Below are 26,553 nucleotides of genomic sequence, written 5' to 3' on the forward strand. Positions count from 1 at the left end.
AGTTGCCATCTAGTCTCTTAGCAATTCTGAAGTGTTGAATATGGTATTGTTCACTATAATCATTATGTTGGGCATTAGATTTCCAGGACTTATTTATCTACTAGTTGCAAGTTTGTACCCTTAAAACAACATCTGCTCAACACCCCCAGCCCACAGGCCTTGGTAACGACCATTCTACTCTCTGGTTTCACAGGTGAGTTTTTTTAGATTCCACATAAAAGTGATATCATACAGTATTTGTGCTGACTTATCAGCATAATGCCCTCAAGGTCCATTCATGTTGTCACAAATGGCAGGATTTCCTTCTTCACAGCTGCATAATATTCCAGCATGATCCCCCCCCCATGTATTTGTCTATATTACACCCTTAAACACACATAAGAAAGCACTACTACCTTTAAAGAAACCAAAACTGACAAAATGATACATCTTTCAGAGAAAAAAATATTTATTAACTATGTGATGTGTTCAGTTAGGAAGATTAAATACATTCTCGCTGAACCATTAAATAATAAGAACAGACAAAAATGGCAAAGTTGCAATTTTATCCCCCTAATTGTCTCACAGACTATATGTCTCAAACTCAAACACGAACATTGGTTTTTCATCCAAAATACAGGCAAAGAAATAATAAGCAAACTGCAAAGCAAGTATGCAAGGAAATGCACATCCTAAGCTGACCTACTCCAACCTCAACTGAACTCAGAATCAAGGACAGGAACTGGTTAATAATGATGATTACCTTTTCCAACTTTAGGTTCTTCTTCCTCACTTATTGAATTGTGAGTTAAAAAACAAACAAAAAACTCCCAAACTATGAAAATTCTTAGTATAGTGCCCAACCCATAACAAGGGCTCAACCAGTGGAAATATATTATTCAGAACACATGATCTGAGTTTTCAACTCTCAAACCAAGTCAAGTACATTCCCACTACCTTTTTTTTTTTTAACTTTTTATTTACTTATTTTGAGAGAGACAGAGACAGCGTGAGTGGGGAAGGGCAGAGAGAGGGAGAGAGAATCCCAAGGAGGCTCTGCACTACCAGCACAGAGCCCAACATGAAGCTCAAATTCACGAACTGTGAGATCATGGCCTGAGCCCAAATCAAGAGTCGGACGCTTAACTGACTGAGCCACCCCAGCAACCCAAGGGCATTCCCACTACTTAAAAATGATTATGTCCTATATCTAGAAAGATACAAGCTCAGAAGGTTTACTTAATAATCAGAAAGTAAAGGTTACTTTGCACTTCCTCCTATTCCTCGTTGGCCAGTGCCATCACGAAAAGTGCAGGAAAGATAGCATTAAGAAGTTCTAACAAGTAAATAAATTCTTACTGCTGCATCTAGTCAACTTCATGTAGGGATACAAACTTCAAAGTATTTTTTCTTTTGTTTTCCTCACTCATTTCAAGATTGACACAGCCCTGATTTTATCCAGGTACAACAAATCTAACTGGGAGGTGGAGGAGTGGAGAGAGTAGGTGCATAACTAAAGGAACAACAGGGAAAAACAGAAGGATTTTATATCTTAGAACTAGACCAAGGGTCTAATGCCACTGCACACTGTAGCAAGAAACTACTAGAGACAACCGTGCAAATAAGCTTGGCTGTGTTCCAGCAAAACTTCATTTATGGGGCACCTGGGCGGCTCTGTTGGTTGAGTGTCTGACTTCAGCTCAGGTCAAGATCTTACAGTTCCTAGATTCAAGCCCTGCATGGAGCTTGCTGCTATCAGTGCAGAGCCTGCTTTGGATCCATTGTCTCCCTCTCTCTCTGCCCCTCCCCACTCTCTCTCTCAAAAATAAATATTTAAATTGTTTTTAATGTTTATTTTTGAGACAGCATGAGTGGGGGAGGGGTGGAGAGAGAGAGAGGGAAGCACAGAATCTGAAGCAAGCTCCAGGCTCTGAGCTGTCAGCACAGAGCCCGACAGAAGGCCTGAACCCACGAGCCGTGAGATCTTGACCTGAGCCGAAGTCAGACACTTAACCGACTGAGCCATCCAGGTGCCCCTGAAATTTTTTTTAAATGTTTATTTTTGAGGGGCACCTGGGTGGCTCAGTTGGTTAAGCACCCAACTTCAGCTCAGGTAGTGATCTCACGGTTTCTGGGTTCAGGCCTGCACTGGGCTCTGTGCTGACAGCTCAGAGTCTGGAGCCTGCTTTGGATTCTGTGTCTCCCTCACTCTCTGCCCCTCCCCCACTGGCACTCTGTTGGTCTCTCTCTCTCTCTCTCTCTCTCTCTCTCTCTCAAAAATAAACATTTAAAAAACTAAAAATAAATAAAATAAAAATACTTCATTTATTATGGATAGTGAAATTTGAGTTTCATGTAATTTTCAGTATGTTATATAATATTCTTTCAATTTTTTTCCAACCACTGAAAAATATAAAATCCACATGGGCCATACAAAAACAGGCAGTGGGCCAGATGTGGCCAATGTCGCTATGTAAACTATGTTTCAGGCCTACCCAGCAAAGACTTGACTTTTGAGGTATCCCCAATTAGTTACTTACAGATCCTTTATATCTGAGAGAGAGCAAAAGTGAGTGAGAATTTTAATTTTTTTTAACATTTATTTATTTTTGAGAGAGAGAGACCGAGAATGAGCAGGGGAGGAACAGAGAGAGAGGGAGTCACAGAATCCGAAGCAGGCTCCAGGCTCTGAGCTGTCAGCACAGAGCCTGATGTGGGGCTTGAACCCACGAACTGTGAGATCATGACCTGAGCTGAAGTCAGTTGCTTAACTGACTGAGCCACCCAGGCACCCCAAAAGTGAGTGAGAATTTTAAAGGGTGTATGTGAATGTGTGTGTGTGTGTGTGTGTGTGTGTGTGTGTGTATTGTGTTAGGCGTATTCTTCATGTTTCATCAAAAAACAAGGTGTCTGGGTGGAACACAGTTTGAGGGATGGAATAAATAGTTAAGGATTAAGTATACAGATAAGGGTATATCTTAAATGTTTATCTATTTTTGAGAGGGAAAGAATGCACACACACTCAAGAGAGGGGCAGAGAGAGAGGAAGACAGAAAATCCCAAGCAGGCTCCACACTGTCAGTGCAGAGCCCAATGTTGGGCACAAACCTATGAACCATGAGATCATGACCTAGGCCGAAATCAAGAGTCAGGACACTCAACTGACTGAGCCACCCAGGGGCCCCAAGGGTATATCTTAGATGCGATTTTGAAGATCAAAATTCCAAGGAAAAAAGGGTGAATGCTTTTTAGAGGTGTGAAACTCAGAACAAGCTCTGAGCCGACTGACATAAAAGTGTGAGCTATGTTGTGCTAAGGAGTCCATTGCTCAAATTTGAAAGTCATACCAGTTGTATCCAGGTCATGAGAACTGGACAGAAAGACAATCTGTATTTGTATACACAGACTTTATATAGTCTTGGATACAAATGAACATCCACACTTTATCCAAATCCTTAACATTGAGCTTCACAAGGGAAAATAATTTCCAATGGTTTCTTTGACATGTTAGAATCTAGCCAAAATTAAGGACATGCTCTAGAACTCAAGACAAAGACCCACAGGACACTTTCTACTGGTAGTAACAACTACTATTTAAATAAAATAAATTGCCATAACATAACCCTCAAATGTAGAGGGTAATGGTCTATTGTACAAAGTATGCAATAGGGAAAGTTTCAGGTTATATTTAGTACATCAAAATAAAAGTCTATAAAGTCAGTGTTTTTCATGCTGCCTCTTACAAGTTTGAAGCCAGGGTTGTTTTCATGTCTTTCACGGTCCTCCTTAAACACTTGTATTTTGTTTCAGAGCATAGTCTTTTATTTTTAACTTTCAAGAAAAATGTTTTCTGGCAATGAGCATAGCTCTTTTAGTTTCTATCATTCTGTTAGAGTTCATAAATATGCCAAGAAAGTGAACAGGAGAGTGAGAAGGAATGTGAGCAGGTATGGGTCTTGTGCAATACTGAGGCGGTGTGAGAAATGTTTGATATTACATGTATTCAAAGTCAAACAACTGCTTGTGTGAAGAGCACCTGTTGGTCACAGTTCATGTGCCAAAACCGTGGCGTGCCTTAAAGGGGAAGAACTGTGTCTGATTCATCACTACATCTTTATTTAGCAGAGTAGGCACCTAATAACAATTAGCTGAATAATGCATGAAAGCCATTAATCCTATACCACTACGCACAATATAATAATGCCCCTGCCTCGGGGAGCCTGGGTGGCTCAGTCAGTTGAGCATCCGGCTTGGGCTCAGGTCATGATCTCGCGGTTCTGTACTGACAGCTCTGTGCTGTCATCGGGCTCTGTGCTGACAGCTGGGAGCCTGGAGCCTGCTTCGGATTCTGTCTCCCTCTCTTTCTGCCCCTCCCCCGCTCGTGCTCTGTCTCTCTCTCTCTCTAAAATAAATAAACACTAATTTTTTTTTTTTTAAATAACGCCTCTGCCTCTGTAGGTTGGTGGTGAGGAATTTATGAGATAGTAAACGATGCTCAATAATGGCAGTTATTTTTACCTCGTTCTAAAGAGGAACAAACTGAGGTTTAACAAGATTACATAACTTGTCCAACAGAGTGGTGCTGAAATGAGTGTGCCTAATTTCAAAGTCCCTACCCTCCCTGATTCCTATTAACTAAGAAACCTGATTTAATGCTAAAAATAGGCTTACTATAAAATTAGAAAAACAAACAACCTGACTCTCTAAATTGATAAAAAGTCCATGGAAAAACAGACAATTGCCTACTTTTACTAGCTAAGTACCACACTCCTAAAATAAGGAATAATAGGGGCGCCTGGGTGGTTCAGACAGTTAAGCGTCTGATTTTGGCTTAGGTCATGATCTTGCAGTTCATGGGTTTGACCCCCACGTCGGGCTCTGTGCTGGCAGCTTGGAGCCTGGAGCCTGCTTCGGATTCTGTGTCTCCATCTCTTTCTGCCCCTCCTCTGCTTGCATTCTGTCTCTCTCTCTCAAAAATAAACATTAAAAAAATTTTTTAAATAAAATAAGGAATAATGGTCATTCTCTCTGCAGTAAAGGACAGAGAAATCACAGAAGCAGAAGTCCCTTATTATCACTTGAGAACTGTATCACCAGAATGGGTGGAAAAATTAACTCAACAGAACAAGCAATACTTCTTAATAATTATTCTTCCTCCTTGGGGCACTGGGGTGGCTCAGTTGGTTAAGCATCCCACTCTTGATTTTGGCTCAAGTCTTGATCTCATGGTCAAGATCTCACAGTGGTGAGATTGTGCCCTGCATCAGGCTCTGGACTGGGCATGGAACCTGCTTAAGATTCTCTCTCTCTCTCCCTCTGCCCCTACCTACCCCCATCTCTCTCAAGAAAAATATATTCTTCCTCCTTTGATTTGAAGTCTACACAAAAGGAAAATATCCAGTTGTTTTGAAGGTCATTATAAAAATAACTACCTCCTTGAGCATAAACGCAATTTTATTCATGGGTACTTTTGCTACTGTCTGAAAAATAAATAAAATATGGTTGGTCTCAAATGTTGTTTTATATATCTTAATTTTTTTTTTTATAAAGGAAATTCCTTAGGACCCCAAATCTGAAATTAAAACTGTTTCTGGTAACTTTTCACTCTTGGCTCAAGAGTAGTTTGGAGTCTGCCTGTAAATGTTGATTTCAGAGGACACTTCCAAAAGCCTATCTGTTTAGCAAGAGAGAGCTCAATATTTTCACTAAACCTCATAAAATTTGTAACAATTCAAACTCTGAAGCCTTTAAATTCTGTCTTTAAATCCAATCAATTCAAAATTGATACAATTATACATACCTAAGAGACACCTGACATAGTAAGGAATAAAATCTAATAATGTTAGCATCAATAATGGTCCTTTAATGCTACTATTCTCTTCAAAAGTTAATGAAAGAGTTGATAATTTTCAAGTAAATGTTTCCCTCCCAAAGTATAGCTCCTGTAGTATATATAGCTGGCTGTAAGACAAACAGACTTACAGAAGTTTAAAAAAGCGTTCCTGATAATTGTTTCCCTGTCAAATTTAAATACAGAACTTAAACTCTAAAAATGAAGTCATAGAAAAAAGAGAAATAACACACAGCATGTAAATATCCCTCTCACCATCTAGTTGAAATATTCAAATACTTAAGTCATGAGTCCATAAACAAACTTAAGTACTATAGAGTAAACGTAATAAAAAGAAAAGGAAGTCTCTCTTTACTGCAGCCTCCTGTCAGCACTAAAACAGGAACACTTCATCTCAGAAACAAAATCTAAACCCTTCACAGTTAGCATAATATTTTAACATATGGCTTAATGTTGCAGGGACTTTTTAGAACCTAAAAATCTAAAAACAATTCTTAATAGTTGTAACAAAAACTAAAATGAGGCAAATTAAGTCTGAAAACAAAACAAAACAAAACACCCTAACCTTTTAGTTAAAATGGTCTCCAGATTTTTGATGTCCTTCCTTCCTAGGTTACATTCAATAGTTTCTGCATTCCTTTGCTCAACCATTTCAATAACAAAGAATGCTCTATGAACACCCCCCAACCCCCACTCAAAACATCACAAACTAATCTCACCACCAAAATTCAAAGAAAAACTCCTCACAGAAACATGTTCTAATAAGCCAAAGCAATCTATCTTTAAACTAAGGGGGAAATATCAATTGTTTCCAAATATTACTTTGATGATTATATAATTTTTAAAGACAGCACGGCAGTTTTGGGGAACAGCTAAAACAACTTACAGGATTTGTGAAGAAATGGAAAAATGAGTTCTAGTTTTGCACAGTTCCAATCCAGCACAATCTGGGGGTAGTGTTCAATTTTAATTACAGACTGAGAGGTTTCAGTGGAACCTCTTCAACGTGTATTCCCCACTGCTGCATCCACTGAGGCAGGAATCTCACCGCAATCACTAGGTGTCTTGACCTCCAGCCAACCATGACTTTGCACTCACCTTAGCTCTTCCTCCGGTAACCCATTTAGTCTCACACTATCGGGGCGATCTCGTCTTCTCCGGTAGAGACCTGAGTGGGACAGCTCTTTAAGCTGTAATGCAGTCATACTTCTCTCTACACATCAGTTATTGACAGTCTGAAGCATTTATGCCGAGCAGCGTGGCTGCTAGGGCTCAGAACGAACGTCTCTTGCCAGGACTTTAGTACACCTGACCAGAGTTGGAAACCTCCAGGCAAGCCGGGCTAAGCACAGCTTCCTGTTTCTCTGTTGGTACACACCCTCCTCAGCAAGGCCTGGCCTGCCTTATCTCTGGGCCTTGCACCTTGGGGGAGGGGGTGGGGGGAGGTGTCAGGGACCTGGGTCTCACGTGTTTACTAATAAGCAAAGTTTAATTGTTATGAATAATCACACCAATTCCTTTATAAATCTTTCCAGCATCATTCTGAATTAAAATTAGGCTAAAAAGCTCCAGTAGGGTAATGACTAAAGGGTCCTGCCCTATTTTATTTGCCAGGAAATGCACGAAGACTCCACAAGCAGCTGTCAGTATAAAGAAGTGCCTGGTCATCAAGAGCTCTTTGGGATATTTTCCTTAAAAAAAAAAAAAAAAAAGGCACCATTGTGAGGGAAACAGTGCAATTCCTCCCTTTCCCCATTCTATCTGAAATCCTTTTTAGAAAGGAAGTGTCTTTTCCCCCCTAGATGTTACTCAAAAATTCATAACTGAAAGGAACATGTTTTCTTCTATCAACCTCCATTCAGTGATTTTCTAAATCTGTAACTACCTATTCTAAAAATTCCCTCTCATCAAATATGCACCTCAGTGTAATCAACACTGTCTGCCTAAAGGTGTTTTGGGTGCCTATGCAGCCCTAGTAGATGCACATTTGACACCAGATGGTGACAAAGATAGAAAGGGGCTCTGTTTTAGTGTGTGTGGGGTATAGGTGAGTGTTTGCAAGAGGGGTTCGCAAAAAATGGAGGACAAATAACATGGAGCAAGTCTTTACTGTTACAGTTCCAAATGATGTTAGTGCAACAGCATGCAGGATTGTAGCCTCCAGTTTTGATTCAGTTCCACTCAGTATACAGCACTGTCTCACAGATACAGGCTAGAGCCTTGGCAACTTCTTAGCCAATAGTTTGACTTTATGGTTTCCATAATTTCTCCTTGAGTGATCTATATCAACCTCCTTCCCTTCTAGAATCCCCTCAACAAGAGCACATAGAAATGTCTCTGAAACTTCTTTTTGCATCAAGGGTTAAAGAATTAACATATTCCCCTGAGAGTATCTATATTATAAATACAAATATTAAGGCGCCCACAAGGAAGAGGGGGGGTCCATATCTTACTCCTTCACTCAGGACACGCAGATGTTAGCTCCCTTCAGGGCCACAATTGTCACCTTGGCTCCACCACCCCAGCGGAAAACAGACAACTTACAGCTGCCATCAAAATGTAACATACATTTTTTAATTATTTTTTTTAATGTTTATTTTTGAGAAAGAGACAGAGTGTGAGTAGGGGAGGAGCAGAGAGAGGGAGACACAGAATCCAAAGCAGACTCTAGGCTCCAAGCTGTCAGCACAGAGCCTGACACAGGGCTTGAACTCAAGAACCACGTGATCATGACCTGAGCCGAAGTTGGACACTCAACCTACTGAGCCATCCAGGCGCCGCCAAAATGTAACATACTTTTTTTTTTTTTTTGAAAGAGAGCACAAGCAGGGGAAGGGAAGAGAAAGAGAGGGAGAGAGAGAGAATCCTAAGCAGGCTCCACACTGTCAGAGCAGAGACCAACACGGGGTTCAAACCCACGAACTGAGAGATCATGACCTGAGCTGAAACAAAGGGGCAGACACTTAACTGACTGAGCCACCCAGGTGCCCCATAACACACACTTTTAAAGATTCAAGGAAGAAATTACTAATTTTGTTGTTAACACTAGATTTAAATAGTTGTGAAACATGTAAAAGAATCAAGTGACGAATGTTATCTCTTTCAAAAAGGGTAATACTGGAGGCCTCTGGGGAACTTGGGGACAGTAGCAGAAGAAAGCCTTTCTATTACCAAATTCTGTTCAGAACTTTGGATATTCTGCCTATTCAAAAATAAATAAAAAATACATATGTCTTTACATATGCCTTTTGTACAAAGCCCTAGGATCCTACTGAGACCTAAAATACAGAAAAGGTTAAAGTTTACCATAACAAACATAAAATTAGGATTCCTAAAGTGTCTAATTCTCACAGTTTTGTCAAAACAGATGTGAAAAACAAATGAAGAGAAACAACCACCAATTCTGTTTCTTTTCACTCTAGGCATCACTCTAGATGCTTGATGAATACAATACAAATTAATATTATATTCACTACAAACACAGGGACCTTGACATTGTTTTTTCCTTTTTCAAGTTTTTATTTAAATTCCATTTAGTTAACATAGAGTGTAACATTACTTTCAAGAAAGCTCAACATTAAATAGGACTTGTTTCTATAGAAAGATATAAATAACAGTTTGATTTTTAAAAGAGCTTTAAAAAAAGTAATGCAGCATGCTGACAGGGAAAAAGTGCTTGGCAACTACTAAAGGTTAACGAGACAGGAAACACCTAACTGTGTAGGACGAATCCTGTATTTGATGAGTCTAAGGTTAAAGGATGTGAACAGAAAAAAAAAAGTTCCCAAGCTATATAACAAACAAACTGAAACAGTTCTTGCTCTCTGACTTTTAAAATGGTTGTAATGAGGGGTGCCTGGGTGGCTCAGTTGGTTAACCATCGGACTTCAGTTCAGGTCACGATCTTGCGGTTCGTGAGTTAGAGCCCCACATCCAGCTCTCTGCTATCAGCACAGAGCCTGCTTCTGATCCTTTGTCCCCTACCCCACTCTGGTGCCCCTCCCCCATGTTCATTCGTTCTTGTTTTCCCTCTCCCTCTCTCTCTCCCCCCCCCAACCTCTCCCAAAAAATAAATAAGCACTTAAAAAAAATTTATAAAATGGTTGTAATGACAAATAGGAATTTCAGTAAATGAATGCTTAAGGCCTAACGAAATTGTCACAACCAAGTAAAACTAAATTCTGGGGCTGAAGGTAAAGCTTTCTCACATTGTCTCTAGCACCCCTTCGGATGTGCTCTGAGATTTTATTGAGCTGTAAGTAGAACCAGCACTACGATACACGCTGGGAACCCACACAATTTCTGAATAGGAAATTCACAAATGCCACAAAACACACCATTGACCAAGCAGCTCACGGGATAGCCAGATTATCAACTCCTCTCCTCACAATGGTGTTCCTGAACTTCATTCAGCACCAAGGGAAGGAGAACCCACCCCTGGAACACACAACAAGGCGGTGTCAGCAAAAGTGGCCTCATGTCTTCATCTTTTTTTTGTTAACTTTTATACTTTTCCATAGAAACAGAGCTCTCAGTTGTGCCCTCTGTTGACAGCACAGAGGAGGCCTGTGCCAGTGCATTTTCTGTGGGTCTCTATAGAGGGAAATAGTTCATTCTGCACTCCAAACAATCTCTGAGGGCCAATGCGGAATACTCCTCTCTCATACTCCTATACAGCATCACTCACCTGGGATTCTGCCTCTTCTCAGAGGCTTCCAGGCATGAAGTGTTCACTACCAGGCAGCACTCCAGAACTCCCAGAGCTTTCCTCAGCCCCCATGCCCAGTGGTTGTTAAGGAGCAACAGCTCACAAAAGTTGTTAAGGTGAAGCATCTTCTATCCCACTTTCAATACAGTACAGTTGGGCTGTGAACCTGACTACAACTTTTGTTCACTTGTCTCCAAACTGCTAGGTTCTCTTTGAATCTGTACTTTGACTCCTGGCATAATTAGATATCTGTTGCAGCTTAACGTCATCAGAATAGCTGATAATATCTTTTATAAATTTAAGCCCTTTATTGAGATGACTAAATACAAAGTTCTACAGAGCCTCACACAAGGTCCTGTTCTGCCAGGCTAACATCCAACCCAGTGGTTTTTCACCTTTCAGAAGGTCAGGAACCTTTTATGAACCTGACAAAAGTTAATGACTCAGAAAATGCATATGAACACAAAGTTTTATCATCATTTCAGGGAAACGACAGATTCTTCAGAAGCCAACAGATGGACTTTACCTTGGATCTTCTGATTTGCACTGATCTTCCCCTTCTCTGGAAGGGGAAACCTGCAACACCACAGTGTAGGACTTTGGATCTCATTTGTTCAATAAGTTTTCACTCAGTGCTCTGCACTGGGCTAGGCACTGTTTCAGAAGAGTTCCTTTGTCTCCCCTTAATGTCTCCGAACCAATCTTTCTTCCACTTATCTTACCCTCTTCCAATCTATCCTCCAAATTTCAAAGTGCTCTTTAAAATTTTTTTTGTTTCTTTATTTTTGAGAGAGAGAGAGAGAGAGAGAGAGAGAGAGAAAGAGAGAGCAGGGGAGGGACAGACAGAGAGGAAGACGGAGAATCCCAAGCAGGCTGGATTTCATGAACCATGAGATCACGACCTGAGCTGAAATCAAGTTAGATGCTTAACCAACTGAGCCATCCAGGTGTCCCGTCAAAGTGCTCTTTTAAAATATCATGTATTGATCCTGCTGAAAAACTCTTGAATGGCTCACTGCCATGGGGCACCAAGTGAACCCTGCTGAGCCCATGCCCTCCCACACTTGCAATGAATTCCGGGAGGTTCCCAGGACAGGCATCACTTCCTCTCACCTCCTGGCCTTTCCACATGCAGCTTTATAAGACTAGAAGATGGACCAACTCCTAATCATCCCACTACAACTCAGTGCAAGGATCATCACTTATAAGAAGCATTTCTAGACCCTAAGCACCCACAGTTCCCTTTCTGTTGTTCCCAGAGTGCCTTCCCCTGGCAACTGTGCTTCTGTCCTCATAATCACACAGCCTCACAACAGGTTGCTTCTCTACCCACCTCTCCCCTTAGCATAACAGGTCTGTGAGGGTAGTAATGTATCAGATCATTTACAACTGTGTCCACAAGACCAGATACATGGTAGACGTTTGCATTATTTAAATAAGTTCTTTGATTTAGTGGTTCAACCAACTGATTTTGACAGCCTAATCACTTTACAGTGCTACTTGTGAGATTTTGAAACTTTTTTTTTTTGCATTTGACATTCAACATTACCTAAATGAGATTTTTAAAAGGCACACCTATTCTATACTTTTACAAAAATTTACTTTCTTGGTGATACTGTAAAAAGTCAAAAGCTTTTGTAGAGTTGAACAGTACCTCCCACAGTATAAACACTTCCCACTTGGGACTGGAATAAAAAAAAAAAAAATTAGCCTAGATTTTTACCTATACCTGACATGATCTAGTTTTTCTAAGTTGAAGTATAATTCACATACAGTGTAATACTAGGTTTGGGCGTACATATAATGACTCAACAATTCTATACATTACTCAGTGCTCATCATGATAAGTGTACTCCTATGACATAGTCCAGTTTTTAGTGTACTTGGTCTAAGTACTCCTTCAGGCACGAAAGGGTAAAGAAACCTAGCTAAACATCAAACTTCTAAAACTGATCATTAGTATTACTAAACTGTGAATCTTTCTCCTACACAGAAATAAGACAGCGACAAACCAGATTCCATGGCAGAGTTAAGTGGGCCTCATTAGCAGTAACTTTTGTACTAGCTACTAAGAGCCTGTAAACTGGCTGAGCAGTTGTACATTTCCACGCCATTTATTTCCTTGTGTGACACATAATAAGAGAATAATTTTATGTTTTGCAACTAATTTTGAACTTAATGAAAATGAATCCTTTTTAAAATTTTATCTTATGAATAATCATTTACAGGGGAAAGCAAACTCTCTAGTAAAGTAAGAATATCGTCCTTTCTCACTATGTCTAACACATTCATTTCCTAAATATTTATCAGCCCTGCTATCTCTCTAAATGAGACCTCTCTAGAGTGCTCTGGGCTATCAATATGCAGGAAGGACGCAGTACTGAAAACAGATCTGCTGCTTAAGAGTTCTAACTCTGACATGCCATCATAAGTAGGTTGAAGATGAAATTAACTAGAACAAAGAATATGGGAAGGCAGAATAAACTGCCTAAAAAACCAGGCCAGAGTCAAAAAAAAAAAAAAAATCACCAAAAAAACGATGCCATTCATAAGGAGATGACACCGCAACAAGTCCCCCTGAATTTTTTCCTTAATCAGCTTTTCTGTAACTCAAGCTGGACACACCTGAGTGGACAGCCTGACCTGTCATCAGAGGCTTGTGAGAACTTCACTGCATCATTCTGAGCCAGACACACACTGAAGTTTCTCTCATGACCAACAACATGAGGTCATCTGCAGTACTTTGTTAGACGATTAAAGACTGTTCTCAAAAGATGCTGTCAAAATATGGTGAATTCTATTTCCAAAGGAATTTGAAATAAAATTTCAAGTAACTTATCCCATCCACATTTTGAAAGGGTTAAGTACAGGGTAAGTTGGTGTAAGGGTACAAGAAGGAAACCAGAAATATTCCATGTTTGTCAGCCTTCTTGCTATTCTTGACATATAAGCACACAGGAAGTCATTTCACTATGAAAATCCTCAATTTTTCCATTTAGAAACACAAGAAACCAAATTAGATGATATCACTGGTCTTTCCCCTATATTAAAAGGACTTGATTTTAAGAAAGGACCTGAGTAACATGATGTGCCAATGTCGACTAAGTTCTGACACAGCACACTTTACCCCTAATGACTGCATTAGTGAGAAATTCCATTGCTGAGTAAATTAGGAACACAAGGGTCAGGATTTATACATTAGCTCTTCAAAAAGTATTTCCTGGAGTCCTACCATATGTCAGATCCTCAGTGTAGAGGCAGGAACAGAGGAGAAAGATACTGAGCATCTTTGAACTTTTCTTGATTGTTCTTTCCCTGTGTACTTTCTCTTTGGGTGAAAAGAACTATTCCAAAAGTAAGATCTAATGAGAATATAAAATGCCATGAAAAGGCATACTGATCATCCCAGCCCCAAAACACATCTGCTGCAAAACCAGAGAATCCTCCTCAACAGAGCCCTGAGACCATAGGGAAGGAATAAGGAAGTACGTGTCTGCAGGAGGACTGCACTTTTCCTCCGGAGCATAAATTATTTTTTTTTAATTTTTTTTTAACGTTTATTTATTTTTGAGACAGAGAGAGACAAAGCATGAACGGGGGAGGGTCACAGAGAGGGAGACACAGAATCTGAAACAGGCTCCAGGCTCTGAGCTGTCAGCACAGAGCCTGACGTGGGGCTCGAACTCACAGACCGCGAGATCATGACCTGAGCCGAAGTCGGCCACTTAACCGACTGAGCCACCCAGTTGAGCATAAATTATAATGTTGGTACCCCATTTGATGTACTAAACATGTTTTTGGAAAACTGAGTGTAAGATTAAACTTTTTTAACAGAATAATTTTTAATTCTCTAAGGAAACTTTTTTTTTTTTTTTTGTTTTTTTTTTAAATTTTTTTTTTTTTCAACGTTTATTTATTTTTGGGACAGAGAGAGACAGAGCATGAATGGGGGAGGGGCAGAGAGAGAGGGAGACACAGAATCGGAAACAGGCTCCAGGCTCTGAGCCATCAGCCCAGAGCCCGACGCGGGGCTCGAACTCCCGGACCGCGAGATCGTGACCTGGTTGAAGTCGGACGCTTAACCGACTGCGCCACCCAGGCGCCCCAGGAAACTTGTTTTAAAAAGAAATCCTACTGGTAATATTTCAACAAAGGGAGCTTTTCTGAAAATAAAAATTTTCACACATTCAACCTAAGACATATGTTTTAATATAACTTTTTATAACATTGTTATAAATATTGTTTCTACTCTTTCTACTTGTCCACCTTATACCTCGATATGTGCTGAGCCTGTTTCTAAACTAAACTCTCATTTTAAAAAATCCAATAGGTGAAGTACTTGTGTGTGAGAGGAGGGAAGAAACAGTTATTTCCACATTCCAAGAGAGTCAGTCACGAGCCAGGAATTTTGATCTTCTGAGAACCTGGAAGAAGAAATACAGTTCTGCTCCCTGCCCTGGAATTCAAGAGGTGTGTCATAAAAAATAAACCACAATACCTGCCTTACCTCAGTATAGGATTCATTACAACAGTTAGCACTGTCAACACATCAACTTTTATATCAAAACTGTTTTCACCAAGTTCTCAAAATACTTCCAGGTTCTGTATAAATTCTAATCTCAAAAGCAACATAAAAAAATTTGTGTCGCCTCATTTCTAATGTCAGTGTCATCTCTTCACTTACTGTTATTTTTTTCTCCCTAGCTCAGATAAAAGTTCAATACCATGACAAAAAAAGAATTTAAAATTTTAAGAAAGTTCTAAAGGCATAATTATTTCAATAAGGACAATATTTCCTGCATAGTTTTACCATTTGAGAGTGACTGATGACAATTATTTGATACAAAAAGGTATTCACAATATAGTACTTTGTGAAAACAGAGTTGAGGACACTGCCCACTGCTTCCATTTTACATGAAAGACCACAAATGTATACACCATGTATGTATGCACATCCACACATCTACAAACACCAGAGAGTCTGGAAGAGTATATACCTTCCAAAATATCTCTGGTTGGCAGTATTTGAAAAGATTCAAAATTATTTTTTCTTGTGGACTGTCTATATCTTCTAAGTTTTCTACAACAGAAAAATATAGTTCTATTTAATAAGGAACCAAAATTTTTTTTTTATTTAAAAAATTTTTTTTTCAATGTTTTTATTTATTTTTGGGACAGAGAGAGACAGAGCATGAACGGGGGAGGTGCAGAGAGAGAGGGAGACACAGAATCGGAAACAGGCTCCAGGCTCCGAGCCATCAGCCCCGAGCCTGACGCGGGGCTCGAACTCACGGACAGCGAGATCGTGACCTGGCTGAAGTCGGACACTTAACCGACTGCGCCACCCAGGCGCCCCAATAAGGAACCAAAATTTAAAATGCTTGAGGTAACGAACAGAAAAATTAAATTAAGATCCATTATCCCATCTTCCAAAGGGATTTCTAATCAAATCAGGAAGAAAGGACACCTCAGAAACCCTCAATATATATAATGAAATATGGATGCATCCTCTAGAGTGGGTCGGGTTTGAGTGGGAACAGCAGTACAGAAGAGGATTTGGGGAGAGGTAAGTGGACGGCACTCCAGGTGGAGGAAACATCAGTGCAATGTGATTGAGAGATATGTCAAGAGGAAAGTGAGACTGACAGAGCAGTGGATCTTCTAAGCCAGGACCACAGCTTTCAAGGTAGCACAAAAAAAAAAAAAGGAAAGCCATGTACAGAGGATCTCATTGCCCAAGTGTAAGATGAGGGTCCAGCTGAGACTGTTCATGGGAATGAGAAGGGGACAGGCACAGACAACATTACATCAGGACTGATGGGCAGGGCTCAGCAAAAGGGCACAGAAGAGTGTGCTGTGACCGCCCCAAGGCAATCATTGCACACTGAGAGAGCCCCAAACATGTGGCAAGTCCTGCTCTAAGACCAGGGACCCACTGTCCTTGTGGGGCTTGCAGTCTACTGCTGGTACTAGTACTAATCATACAATCACACAAATACAGATTTAAAAACGTGTCAAATGATAGAAGAATAGGGTACCATGAGAATGCTTACAGCAAGGAGTGGGGAGGGATGGCAGGGAAACATTTTCTGAAATGGAAACATTACCCCCAAAAGCTGGGATCTGATACCCCGCAAACCCAAAAGGTATGAAGTCACTAAAGGCAAGAGGGCCCAAGGTGTGAGGAGCATTCGTGGAAACAGGGTCAGTTGATAGAGACCCAGGGCCAGGAGGAAAGGAAATCCCACCTTGTGGCTAAAGGGAAGTGCTGGCAGGTGAGGTGAGAGACAGGCAGTGGCATGGCATCTTTTAACCTAAGAGTGAAGGGAAGCCACCATACTGTTAAACAAGGGCCCAACAGGATCAAATCTGTTCCACAAAGATTGCTGTCACAGTGGCATGTGGGGAGGGTGGATTTTAAGGAGCAAGTGGGGACAATCATGGAGGCAGTGCAGGGAAGAGATAACAGCCTGAGCTATAGTGGTATGAGAGGAATTTAGGAGGTAATGGAGAGGCCGGGGTAGGAGAGGCAGTAAGCACTGACACTGTTAACATCTCCCCGTATTCTGTTTGTGACAAAGCAATAACACTGACCTGGGGAAATACAGCAAGAGCTGTACTTCATGTTCCTTTAATCTTGTTCACAGAGAGGCAGGCATTTTTAACCTACTTTGAATCTGATAAATAGTTTTTAGAGAGTGTTTACAAAAGAAAAAGCTGGGACACAAAAATGTTCACCTCACAAAGTTCAAAGTCTCCCAACTCTCTAATATGGTTGATCATTACTAACAATAGAGGGGTCTAAGTGCCTACCAAGCACCCTGTACTTACTATCTAGTTTAATGTTCATCTCAGTCCTATGAGGTGTGTATCACTCTTCCCGTTTTGCAGATGAAGTTACGAAGTGTTAAAACAGTTAAATGTCTTTTCAAAATTGTATTTTATTTATTTATTTCTTCTTCTTCTTCTTCTTCTTCTCTTTTTTTTTAGAGACAGAGAGTGTGAGCCGGGGAGAGGGGCAGAAGGAGAGAGAGACAGAGAGAGAGAGAATCCACGCTCAGTGTAGAGCCCCTTGTGGGGCTTGATCCCATGACACTGGGACCATGACCTGAACCAAAATCAAGAGTCAGATGCTCAAATGACTGAGTCACTTAGCACCCCAGTAGTTAAATGTCTTGACCAAACAACATAACCAATAAGGCAGATAATGTGGATCCCAACCCAAGTTTACCTGACTCAAATGTTCCTGTTTTAGCCAATGACTACACTGTCTCTGGGCCCCCAAATGCTCTCCTCACAGATCATCAAAAGGTCACTCTGAACTAGAACTGCCTTTCAATACTAATAAATCTAACCCAGGAAGCTTCTGGAAAGCTCAGGACCCTGACAGGCACAGGTGCCCTGAGGAAAAGTCCCAGACTATAAACACAGACTAGAGACAGCTGGCCCACACTTTCCATCCCCGGAAATGAAAAGTAGTCTAGTTATGCTCTAGATGAATACTGTGAATGGGGAGTCTGAGGATTTGGAAGGAGACCTATAGTGCACTCCTGTACAATACTCACTAATACACATCTTCCTCCTCAGCTAATTTTCTCCCACCAGTCCGGAAGTAAAGGCCTGTGAAAGAAAGGAGTCAAATTGGTAGTCTTAAATTTAACTGAACTCCTGGATTCCTTTGAGTTCTGCAGGTTGAAATTACCAATGTTGCCTTACTTCCTTGCAGAGTACATGTGATGACTCAATGTTTCCATGAGTTCTGGAAAAAAAAAAGGCAAAACTTCTAATGAATACAGGTTTCCTCTAACAGAGCAAGTCTGCTGAAACCATGTAGACTGTTACATGGCAACAAGGGAGGCTCTGGAAGCAACTGAGACAACACAGCGATGTTAGGAGGGTGTGGGTGCAGGAAGAGGCACTGAGAATATGACCAAGCCCATTTTAATTCCTTTGAGAGCACTTCATGCCATAAACAAATGTTAGTGTTTAAGCCATACACACCACCTGCTTCTGGTACCTTATAAAGGAGGCTATTTCAAAACACAAACCAATCACTACATGAGAATAATAAAGAAAAAAAAGTATGCAGTTTTATTCCCCAATCCTGATATTAAGAAATCCCTGTAAAGCCATATTTGGTCTCCACATACTAGAGAAATATGTTCTACTGAACAAAAATTCTTAAGATAGAGGTGAAATACCTAAAACTTACTGAGATCCGTATCACACAAAGCAAAGGAACTCATCTCTTAGCAAACTCATCTCTCCCCTACCATGGGACCCAGCTTCTTCCCTGACATTCACTATGATTTAGGAAATAATACCTCTGTTAAGAGCTATATTTACTGAGTGCTTACTATAAGCCAGGCATGTTCTGCAAGCATTTATCAAATTTATATTCTGCAGTGATACAATAAAGTAAATAATACTATTATTCCCATTTTAATTTTTTTTTTCAACGTTTATTTATTTTTGGGACAGAGGGAGACAGAGCATGAACGGGGGAGGGGCAGAGAGAGAGGGAGACACAGAATCGGAAACAGGCTCCAGGCTCTGAGCCATCAGCCCAGAGCCCGACGCGGGGCTCGAACTCACAGACTGCGAGATCATGACCTGGCTGAAGTCGGACGCTTAACCGACTGCGCCACCCAGGCGCCCCTATTATTCCCATTTTAAAGATGCTGAAACTGTGGTAGCAGTGCATGTAATCTGTCCAAGATCATACAGTTTTTATGTGATTAAGAATTTGAAACCTTATGCTTGGTTTTAAATCATGCTTTTAACCATTACAGTGTGCTGCCCCCTAGCCAGAAAATGGCTATTCTTCTCAACAGTAGAAGAGAGCTTACGATCAGAAATTACTTTAAAATTCAACCAAGGCTAATAAACACAAGGTAGTATCCCGGACAGGATGCTGAAATAGACAAAAAGACACTATGAAGGTGATGAAAGATCTTAACAAGAGAGGAAACTGGGTGAGAGGTATAGACTGAATGCTCTATCTTTGCAACTTTCCCATAAATCTAACATTATTCTAAAAATAAAAATGTATTTAAAAAATTCAAAATGATAATTCAACATGACAAGAGAGCTAGTATCTCCAAAAAAGTAATTACAAGAAAGAAAAATGGGGAAGGGGTTTTCCTCCAAATTAAAAGAAATTTAAGAAACATAACAATCAAATGTATTAATAAGTATGGCCTTTGTTTAGATCCTGGTTCAAACAAACCAACTGCAAAAGAATATTCTTAGGATAGGTGGTAAAATTTGACCAGGGACTGGGTATTGGTTGATACCAAAGATTTATCACTCACTCAGTTAGATGTGATAATAGCACATGTTTATGTAAGAAAATGACCATATTATCAGAGACTAATTCTGAAGTGTATCGAGATCAACTGACCTAATGTCTGGGATTTGCTTTTAAATACTTAAGTAAATTAAGAGAGAGAAAAGACCCCAATAGCCAAAGCAATCTTGAGAAAGGAGAACAAAGCTGATCTCAAACTACATTACAAAGCTACAGTAATCAAAACAGTATGGTATTGGCATAAAAACAGACACATAGTTCAATGGAACAGAATAGAGAGCCCAGAAATAAACCCATGAATTTATGGTCAGTTAATTTATGACAAAGGATCCAAGAACATACAACGAGGACAGGAAAGTCTCCTCAGTAAATGGTGCTGAGAAAACTGAACAGTTACATGCAAAGAATGGCACTAGACCACTCCCTTATACCACACACACACACACACACACACACACACACACACACAAAACTAACTCAAATGGTTTAAAGACTGAAACATAAGACCTAAAACCATAAAACTCCTAGAAGTAAACATAGGTAGTAAGCTCCCTCACATCATCTTTGCAATGATTTTTTTAAAATAAAGTTTAATGTGTATTTATTTTTGAGAGAGAGACACACACATAGCATGAGAAGGTCGGGCAGAGACAGAGGGAGACACAGAATCTGAAGCAGGCTTCAGGCTCTGAGCTGTCAGCACAGAGCCTCATGCAGGGCCTGAACTCATGAACTGTGAGACCGTGACCTGAGCTGAAGTGGGACACTTACCCGACTGAGCCACCCTGGTGCCCCATGCAATGATTTTTAAAATTTGAAACCAAAAGTCAAAGGCATGGGAAGCAAAAATAAACAAGTGGTATTACATCAAACTAAAAAGCTTCTGCACAGCAAAGAAAACCATCAACAAAATGAAAGGGCAACCTACCAAATGGGAGAAAATATTGGAAATCATACATCTCATGAGGTTTAATATCCAAAACATAAGAACTCACACAAGTCAACAGCAAATAAAACAATCTGATTTAAAAATAGGGGGAGGGGTGGCAGTGCACCTGGGTGGCTCAGTTGGTTAAGAATCTGATTTCGGCTCAGGTCATGATCTCATAGTTCGTGGGTTCAAGCCCTGCATTGGGCTCTGTGCTGACAGCTCAGAGCCTGGAGCCTGCTTTGTATTCTGTGTCTCCCTCTCACTCTCTCAGCCCCTTCCTTGCTGGTGCTCTGTCTCTCAAAACTAAACAAATATTAAAAAAAAAATTAAAAAAAAATAGAAGATCTAGACATTTTTCCAAAGAATACATACAGACGGTCCTACAGTGCTCCACATCACTCATCATCAGAGAAATGCAAATCAAAACCACAGTGAAATACTGTATCACATCAGTTAGAATGGCTAGCTACTAACAAAAAGACAAGAAATAAGGAGTGCTCACAAAGGTATGGAGAAAAGGGAACACCCTTGTGCACTGTTGGTGGGAATGTAAATTGGCGTAGCTACTGTGGAAAACAGTATGGATGTTCCTCAAAAACTTAAAGACAGAACTACCATATGATCCAGCAACTGCACTTCTGGGTACTTATCTGAAAGAAACACAAACACTAACGTTAGAAGATATCTGCAACCCCATGTTCCTTGTGGCATTATTTACAAAAGCCAAGACATGGAACCAACCTAAGTGTTCACTAATGGAAGAATATAGAAAATGCAATTTATATACATATATTCATGTATACACACATACACACACACACACACACACACACTGTGATTAAGCCACAAAAAAGAATGAAGTCTTGCTATTTGCAACAACATGGAAGGACCATGAGGGCATTATGCTAAGTGGAGTAAGTCAGACAGGGAAAGGCAAGTATCTTATGATCTCACTTATATGTGAAATCTAAAACAAACAAACAAACAAACAAACAACACAGAGAAAAAAGAACTCCGAGATACAAAGAACAGATTGGTGGTTGCCAGATGTGGGAATTGGGGAGTAGGCAAAATTGGTGAAGGTGGTCAAAATGTACAAACTTCCAGTTATAACATAAATCATGGAAGGGACATGGGTGACTCAGTGGGTTAAGGGTCCGACTTCGGCTCAGGTCATGATCTCGCCACTCTGGAGTTTGAACCCCATGTCAGGCTCTGTGCTGACAGCTCAAGAGACTGGAGTCTGCTTCGGATTCTGTGTCTCCCTCTCTCTCTCTGACCCTCCCATGCTCGTGCTCTGTCTCTCTCCCTCTCTCAAAAATAAAATAAATATTAAAAAAATTTTTTTAAATAAAAAAACCACAAGGATGTAACATACACATTGTGACTGTAGTTAATAATACTGCACTGCATATTTGAAAGTTGCTAAGAATAGATCTTAACGTCCTCGTTACAAGGAAAATTTTTGTAACTATCTTAATGGATATTTAGACTTACTGTAGTAATCATTTCACAGTATATAAGTATCAAATCATTATGTTGTATACCTGAAACTATGTCAATTATATTTCCATTAAAAAAGAGACAAAAACAAGATATATGAAGCAAACATGGTAATACAGTAACTAAGGCAGAGTAATGAGTACATGGAGGTTCATTTCTTCCATTTTTATATTAGAAAATTTTCATACTAAAATTATTTTAACTTAAAACAAAATCCAACCAATGGGGATGAAAACAAGCATAACTACCTTGAAGTCATAACATAATACCCTGACAGCAGTATAAAAACAGCCCCCACATGCACAGGGAGAGAGGAGAAAATAATATTCTAGGTAGAGAAGAAATAGAACAAAAGCACAGAATGGTGGTAAATTGACCCAGAGAACAGCAGATAGCCTCATTTTGTGAAAAGAGTATGAGTAGAGAAGTAGAAGATAAGGCATCAAGACAGGGCCATATTTTGAAGATCTGTCAATGCCAAGCTAGGAAATATTATGAAACGTGTGATAAAGGGTCACAAATGGTTTGGATTCAGGATGGAGAAGGTTATAGGCCTGGATAGATCCATCTGTGAAAGACCAGCTAGGCAGCAAGATGTGCCATGTGAGGAGGGAAAGAGAAGACTCGAGAATGGAGGTGGAGCCTTCATGACTTGTGAGGTGAAAAGGTTGGTGAGAAAAAACAAAACAAACAAGAGTATATACACCGAAACAGGAAATTCTTTTGCAAACACCTAGCCAGACAATGCCCCAAACAAGGCCACTTCAAACCCTCAGCACTCTCAAATCATCCGTCCACCCTCCTTTCCCATCACTCTTGTGGATAACCTTGCTTACCTTAGAGAAAACAGAAGTCATCTGAAAGAAGCCACCTCGACTGTCTACAAGCCCTCGTTTTCACTATACTCCCCCCTTCTTACAGGATGACTTCCATTTCAACAGAATTTAATAAATGGCACAAAATAACACTGATTCTACATTATTGTCATCTTGTTGTGGTGCTAATGACAATAATGCTTATGGTGTTAATGCTCTACATATTATTTCATGTAATGGTCACAACACCCTGTGACACAAGTGCTATCCCTATTTTGCAGAAGTAGAAACCAAACTCTATACTTAGCAAATGACAGCACTGGAGTCTGAATGGGTATATCAGGTCCCCAGCTCCCCAATCTATAATCACTCTATTGTACCGTCTCTCTAAATGTCTATCATTAAGAAACAAGATGTAAAAAGTTGTGATCTCTTCAATGGAATACTATATAGCTACAAATGAAAGTAATTCACTAAAGCTACATAAATCCATATGAATTAATCTAAAAAATGTTAAGTCAAAACTCTAAGTTTCATAGTAACACAAATAGCATACACTATATACAATCTAAAACAAAAGAAACAATCTCATGCACTGCTAAGAAAACATAACTGTGTAATAAAAGTATAAAGACATACACAGAAGTAATACAAATTTAGGAAAATGCTTTCCTCATGGAAGAAAAGTGGATGGGAGGATATTTGAAACAGGAAAGTATACCAAGAGATTTCAACTATATTTGTTTTTTAAATTATTTTTTATTTTTTTGATGTTTTTAAATTTTTATTTAAGTTTATTTATGTGTGAGAGAGAGTGTGTGTGCACACGAGTGGGGGAAGGGCAGAAAGAGAGGGAGAGAGAGAGAATCCCTAGAAGGCTCCCACTGTCAATGCAGAGCCCAATTCAGGGCTTGAACTTACCAACCATGAGATCATGACCTGAGCTGAAATCAAGAGTCAGACGTTTAATTAACAGTCTGAGCCATGCAAGTGCCCCTCGACTATATTTGTAATGTTTTCTTTCTTAAGATATGTGATAGGCATTTGAAGCCTCCTTCTAGTAAATCGATTTCTATGCCATTTTTTTTAAATGAAAAAAGGATGAAAATACAGAGCAGACGTTCTCTTAGATAGCATATTTGTAAGTCCACAAATTTCAAAGCACTGCTTCTGCCATCATGTGGCTCCTAAAGATATTACATGCACACAATTTTCAGAAAAAGAAAGGAAGTTTAAAAAGAGGCATTGTTAATTCTCAGGTACAAGATCATATGGATGTAACCCACAGAGAAGCCTGAGTAAGCCACTTACTTGATACATAACCATTATTAAAAACATCTTACCACTTCTAAATAATAATAAAACAGAAAACATAAAACATATGCTAGGTGCAAAAGAATAACACTGGACCCCTATCTTACACCATTCACAAAAATTAACTCGAAATGGATTAAGGACTTGCACGTAAGACCTGTAACTATAAAACTCATAGAAGAAAACATAGCAGAAAAGTAACTTGACATCAGTCTTGATAGTGATTTTTTTGGATGAGATACCAATAGCACAAGCGACAAAAGCAAAAATAAGTAAGTGGAACTACATCAAACCAGAAAGTTCCCACACAGCAGAAGAAGCAATCAACAAAATGAAAAGGAAACCTACAGAAAAGAAGAAACTATTTCCAAATCATGCATCTAAGAAAAGGTTAATATCCAAAATTTATAAGGAACTCATACAACTCAACAGACAAAACACAAACAACCTGACGAAAAAATGGGCAGAGGCCATGAACAGATGTTCCAAAGATATAAAAATAGCCAACAAGTTCATGAAATGTGCTCAACATCACTAATAATCAGGAAAATTCAAAACCACAAGTAAATATCACCTCATACCTGTTAGAATGGTTAGTATCAGAAAGATAAGAGTTAAGTATTGGTAAGATGTGGAGAAAAGGAAACCCTTGTGCACTGTTGGTGGGAATGTAAATTGGCATTGCCACTGTATAAAACAGTACGAAGTTCCTCAAAAAATTGAAAATAGAACTACCATATGATCCATCAATCCCACTTCTGGGTATACATTTGAAGGAAATGAAATCACTATCTCAAAAAGATATCTGCATTCCCTTGTTTTCTGCAGCATTATTCACAATAGTTAAGACATGGAAACAACCTAAGTGTCCATCAATTGATACAAATGGATAAAGAATGTAGCATATGTATGCATACATATACAATGTAGTATTATTCAGCTTACAAAAAAAAAAGGAAATCCTGCCATTTGCAACCTCACGGGTGGACCTTGAGAGTATTCTGCTAAGTGAAATAAACCAGAGAAACACAAATACTGTATGATCTCACTTATATGTGGAATCTAAAAACACCGAATTCATAGAAATGAAGAGTAGGATGGTGCTTGCCAAGGGCTGAGAGGTGGGGGAAATGGGGAGATGTTGATCAAAGGGCATAAACTACCAGGTGTAAGATGAGAAAGTTTTGGGTATGTAATACACAGCATGATGACTATCAGAGTTAAAAATACATATATTTGCAAGTTGCTATGACAGTAGTCTTAATGTTCTCACCATAACGTCAACAAAATGGTGATTGCATGTCTTAAATCACCACACTGCAAACCTCAAAATTACACAATGTTATATGCCAATCATATCTCAATAAAGCTGGAAAAACAAAAATCATAAAAGCCAGTTTGGTAGGAAGCCCACTCAGAAGAAGAAAAGTATGAGAGAGTTATTGGAAAGAAACTGTTTAAGAGAGAAGGATCAACGTAAGACACGTTAAGGTTAAATAGTCAAGACCAGCAGAAAGATGGGCTTTCAGATGCAATTCCATTAATAGCTAAATGAAGATCTACACACAAACGTCAAAACCCAGAAGTAAATGAACAGAAAGAACACAGTAAAAAGAAACCTTGTACATAACATTAAGTTTCACTTCATTTTGTACCTTAGAATTCAGTATTAAAAAAAATTTTAATGTTTATTTTGAGAGAGAGATAGAGAGAAAGAACAAACAAGTGGTGGTGGGGGGAGGCGGGCAGAGAGAGAGGGAGACACAGAATGCAAAGCAGGCTCCAGGCTGTCAGCACAGAGCCCAATGCAGGGCTTGAACCCACAAACTGTGAGGCCATGACCTGAGCTGAAGTTGGAGGCTCAACTGACTGAGCCACCCAGGCACCCCTAGAATTCAGTATTTTTAATAGTAAATTTTACGAGAGATCAACATCTTTCCCAAATATCCAGGTTAGAGAGAAATAAACCTAAAAATTGTATCACAGTGAATCTTAACTAGTTAGAAACACGTCCCTGTGTAAAATTAATTGCACAAGCACTACCTATACAGTAAAGGTATTAGATAACTGGCATGTTTCACTACATTCTATTTATCACCAGCTGCCCCCACTGCCCCCCAAATATTGTACAGCAGTGCCCAA

The 26,553-nt window shown here is 39.6% G+C and overlaps 1 protein-coding gene across 8 annotated transcripts in view; it reads right to left on the reverse strand.

Moving 5' to 3' along the window:
* The window catches only part of LIMS1 (LIM zinc finger domain containing 1), a 157,011-nt gene that overhangs the window by 61,171 nt on the left and 69,287 nt on the right, over positions 1-26,553 (reverse strand). Inside the window, exon 2 of one of the 8 annotated variants that reach the window (XM_030310285.1) lies at positions 18,104-18,158. The exons of 6 other annotated variants lie outside the window; for them this stretch is intronic. Coding sequence is in view for 1 of the 2 variants with exons in the window: in XM_030310276.2 (XP_030166136.1) it covers positions 6,929-7,035 (107 nt within the window). In the remaining variant the exon portion in view is untranslated. Of the gene's footprint in view, positions 1-6,928; positions 7,188-18,103; positions 18,159-26,553 lie in introns of those variants that run through there. One more of the 8 variants, XM_030310276.2, reaches the window with a different exon arrangement.

The sequence above is a fragment of the Lynx canadensis genome, chromosome A3, assembly GCF_007474595.2.
Source record: "Lynx canadensis isolate LIC74 chromosome A3, mLynCan4.pri.v2, whole genome shotgun sequence".
NCBI classification, from domain to species: domain Eukaryota; kingdom Metazoa; phylum Chordata; class Mammalia; order Carnivora; family Felidae; genus Lynx; species Lynx canadensis.